The 4,796-nt window shown below is 32.1% G+C and overlaps 1 protein-coding gene across 1 annotated transcript; it reads right to left on the bottom strand.

Moving 5' to 3' along the window:
• Positions 1 to 410: 410 nt before the first annotated feature.
• LOC128159265 (uncharacterized) lies at positions 411 to 3,891 on the bottom strand. Its single transcript, XM_052822328.1, has 4 exons — positions 3,861 to 3,891; positions 3,616 to 3,752; positions 2,639 to 2,961; positions 411 to 596 (listed from the first exon to the last, which is right to left on the bottom strand). The coding sequence occupies exons 2-4, from the start codon at positions 3,734 to 3,736 to the stop codon at positions 411 to 413; spliced, it is 630 nt and encodes a 209-aa protein (XP_052678288.1). The 5' UTR covers positions 3,737 to 3,752; positions 3,861 to 3,891.
• Positions 3,892 to 4,796: the final 905 nt, after the last annotated feature.

Below are 4,796 nucleotides of genomic sequence, written 5' to 3' on the forward strand. Positions count from 1 at the left end.
AATTTATATATTTTTTTCAAGATATCTAATACGGCTGGGTCCTTGTTTTAAATATAAGTATAATACCAACAAATGTCTTACAGAAAATTCACATACCAGAATGTACATGTACCACTTCCTGAAACTTTTGCAATTGTTAACTGAAGAAAATGTATTTACATGCATATTTATTCTCTCTCTCTCTCTCTCTCTCTCTCTCTCTCTCAGATGGATTTATGGAATCAATTATTCAAATCTTAAATTTATTTTTGTTGTAAATCAAGCCCTTTCTGCCATGAGGGTCAGCAAGGTAGGAGGACAAGTCAGAAGTACATTTTTTTTCCTTCTATCATCTGCTTCCTGTTTCTTTCATTGTTTTTTTTTCTGTGCGAATGTTTGCTTTAAATCGGTATTTTCTCTTTGAATGACTTTTACAGAGTACAGAAGGTGTCCATCTCTCCTGGGAACATCTCCTCTTCACGGTTGGAAAGATCACGGAATACTCCGTCTTTACGGCCGTCCGCAACGCGGCCGCCAACGTAAACCAGAAAAGCTCGGGGCTCAGTTGTCTCGCCCCCACATGTATGGTGAAAGCTGTCAGACTGGCCTCTGCCCACCTAAACTACATCAATAAACCCGCCATCATCTTTAGGATTGTCGCTAGCCTGAGAAGGGATACGGTCATGCCACACAAGTCAGGTGGTTTCAAGGTATGTTTTGTAAAATATATAAATAACTTTTTTGGGGGGGCCATGAAATAATCTCAAGTTTGGTCACAGTCTCACGTTAACGAAACAAACATATAGTAGAAAAGTAAGACTGAGATCAAAAGTTAACTTTTGAAGGTTTATGGCTCCAAGTTCTGGTGTTTAATTTGGAAAAAAGTTTTTGAGATTGACTATTTACTTAATATCAAATTCAGATATTTAGTTAGTTTGTATTAGTTTGGATGTAAGAAAAACAGAAGCTCTGCAAAAAGCAACTTGTTATCTTTATATGTTTATGAAGAAAAAAATGAGAATGATAAAGCATGTATTGAATAATTTGGGATAATACTGTGGTTTCATCAATATTGTTGAACATTAATATTTATGGATTTCTTTGTTCAGTTGATCGACGAAATTAAATTATGGACTTATTCATCCATGAAACTGATTTTCATTAAGTTCCAAAAAATGATGACCATAGATATTCATGAAACCATAGTCAGAAGTATTTAAATTTTGAAGCATTTTATGACAGAGATGAACATTTTTTTTAGCTGTAAACTTTATATGATTTTGGTTTTTGTCCCAGAAAAAAAACAAAACAAAACAGAAAACCGATGATGAAAATGAAAAACTATAAACAACAGAAACGGAATGCAACTTGTTGGTGATAGTACAGTTATGTACAGGACTAGAAAAACTGAATGTTCTTGATCATCATCTCTGAACCTAATGAGGATATTCTCATTTTTTTTACAGGAATGTTATCATCATGTTAAAGTTCTTGAGTGAAATTTTATTTCTGTTGTTACCAATCTTGTTAAGCAGCTGAATTCATTGTACATAGGGCATTTCTCTCATCAATCTTCATCATTTCATCGTTGTGTATTCACTGATTTAATCGCATTAGACATTGACGGATATCATTCCTGTTGTAAAATGTGACAGCTTATATCATGGAGGCTTTTTTTCTTTCTACTTTTTTTAAAAGCGTAGGATATTACCCAAAAACTCAATTCATGATTCAATTTGCTTTTTGTTTTGAAATTGATTTTTGTTGATGGTCTTCTTTTTCACTTCAAGTGAACTAGAACTGACTCTTTATCTAGGTAAAAAAAAGGTTTACATATGTTGAAATTTTTACAGGTACATGTAAATGTACACTGTATATTAAGATTAAGAATTGCAGAGGAGTTACATCTTTTTGCTGAGGATTTAATACTTGTATTCCTACCAGAGAGACAATTGTTATTAAACTGCAATTCTTTGTTTATTTTTTTTTTGTTATGAGAAAGAAAAATGTTGATGGCTTTTAATTATAAGAGTCAATTTAATCGTTTTAGAAGTACATGTTTTAGGTGTAGAGGAAGGAGAGAATCTGTGTATTATAGTTGATTGACTTACTCATGAGTTGTGTGTACAAACATTTACAACATTATTGTTTTAAAATGTAAAATAAATTTTCCTAATCTCTGCAACTTAAAGACTTTTTTATATTTTCTCAAATATGACGTTATTCTTCAAGACTAATAGGACTCTGTGAAATACTCGCCCATGTTTTTTTATGAGAATTGTAATACTGTTCACTGATCGATGGACTGTATCGGAATTACGACCATATTTTTCTCCCAATTCAGTCGGTGTGCTACCAAGTCAGAATGTCACAGGTCTGTCAAACTATTTTTTTTCTTAAACTGTATAGTTTACAATTAATTAAAGTCAAAATTAAAAATACAGATGCTCGTTTTGTTTTTCACTCACCTGACTTTTTTTTAGCGATTTGTTCAAATGACTGTTTTTCAATTTGAAAATACAAAACTACTGAACGTTTTAAACCTTTAAATGCTTTATTTTGATATCCTTATAGATAATCTACATTTTTACTCCAGAAAAAAGCACCACTTCCTACCATCAGCATACTGCGCCCATGTTCCATGGGCTCTTATCCATACTTTATCGCCTTTCTTCATTTTGATGTTAGCATGTGAGGTTGACATAGCAAATCCGTCCCGACCCCTCTCATCAGAAAAGTTTCTTGTAATCATTTCTCCATTCCGCACAATCTCGGTAATAAAAGTTTTGCCAGCTGATGTTAATGTTGTCAACGTAAAGGAATAGATTCCATCGGACGGTGCTGTAAATACTCCGGAAGTCTTGTCGAACGCGTTTCCTTCGTTTAACGAAACCTTATCAAAGATCACAGTCTCTTTCGCCTTCAGGTTTACCAAATGCTTGGTGATTGTAGATTGGAAAGCAAAAGTATCTATTTTAGGATCTAGAGGAGAAAAAGAAAGGTAAAATATCATAGGAGAAACCAAGGACATATGGAGAGAATTAAAGAACATTTACTCGTACAATTGCTTAAATTAAAAAAAAAAGGAATAAAAACCATTCTTTGAGTATTATGAGGTGATTATTTAGGTTGAAGCGTAGTCAAATCAATCATAAAAGCCTTGGTCGGGGCGTTGTCAATTCAAATATTAAAATAAAGCCTATGGGTTTGATGATAGATTTGTCCAAAATCATCACCTCATAATACTGAAAAAATAATTCCTTATTCCTTGATTAATATCATATAATTCTAGGTATGAATTAATAACATCCGCTTTGAGTAAAGTTCTCCATATAATTCCAAATTTCAGTACTTTGGCGCTCAAATGCTGAGTAAACCTTTCTCAGAAGTGGTACTTTTTTAATAGTTTCTGCGGAATTGGCTAGGGTAATTTATACAAGATATCCAGCAATCAAATGATAGTATACCACAAAAACTTTATAACTTCGCAGAGATAATTTACTGTTAGGCTAAACAAAGTTTATAAGATGCTTCTACATAGACAAACGGGTCATAGACAGCCCTGATTAGATATTAAATATTTATATCGATCAAATCCTATAAAATCAAATTCTAAAAATAAAATGTTTTCCAAACCTTTGCAGTTCACTTTTTCAAAACCCATTCCATTGCATATCGCCTTGTAATTGTTGTATCTAGTCACCACCTGTTGTGGAGTTTCATGTCCACTTCCCACCACAAGAATAGCAATGCTCATCAATAAATATCAGATTCTAAAAATTGTATTTACAATTACAATTAAAAGAAAAAACCCAGCAAAACTCTTGTAGTAATATGTTTTTTTATATTGAGAGAGAGAGAGAGAGAGAAAGAGAGAATACCTTGTCATATTGTTATATTTCCTGAGAAAACAAAACCCACTAACACTGCTAGGTTTGGGAGGATATTTATACAAAAGCTCAAACCACCTTAACTTTCGAATTACACATACACCTCACGCTAAACGATCATTTGTTGGAGTTATATCAATTTTAAAAGCTTTGTTTTGGCAAACAATCAAATGAAACAAAGTCTCAAATGTCCATTTTGTCTTACGTTTTGGACAAATAATATCAAATGGCAGCTGCCCTTCGCTTAGCATATGTCTTCATTGATTTATATCTTGATTTCTATCCTTTAATTTAGTTTATGGTTAGGATCCATTTTATGACTTTCAAGCTTTCAACAAGGTACTAAGTGAAAGATGTTTCAGAGTCTTGCAGATTTACACATATTAGTGGGATAAAAGCTTGTGAATTCAGTGAATGATGGTGTCCGTTATACTTAATTAAAACCAAGTTTGTTTTGTTTATTTGCCTAGGTTGCTTCTATTGTCAGAGGGGTAAGTCCAACTGAGTGTCCAACAGTGACATGATTCATGCAAACTTTTTTTAATTTCACACCAACTTAATACCGAATGACTAACATAATACTTTCCAAATATTACCGTTCATATTTTAATGTAGAACTACATTATTTTATTTTCTGATTTTCAAGTATAAGGTAATCTTTAAAATATCAATTAAAAGATATCAACTAACAATTTATCAGTTAAATTTGATTTTTGTTGTTGTTGTGTACAAATATAAAAGAATATAAGTTAGATTAATAGTTATGTAGATAATTATAACATAAAGACATAACTTTACCTCAGTGTAAGTTTATTAATAAATTCTATATCCCTTTGAACATTTTCTCACGTTAGAATTTAAAATGAGGCTCTGTCGGAAATGCACTGGAAAAAAATGCACTTACTACATATACATACGTATTTTAAT

The sequence above is a fragment of the Crassostrea angulata genome, chromosome 8 (assembly GCF_025612915.1).
Source record: "Crassostrea angulata isolate pt1a10 chromosome 8, ASM2561291v2, whole genome shotgun sequence".
NCBI lineage: Eukaryota > Metazoa > Mollusca > Bivalvia > Ostreida > Ostreidae > Magallana > Magallana angulata.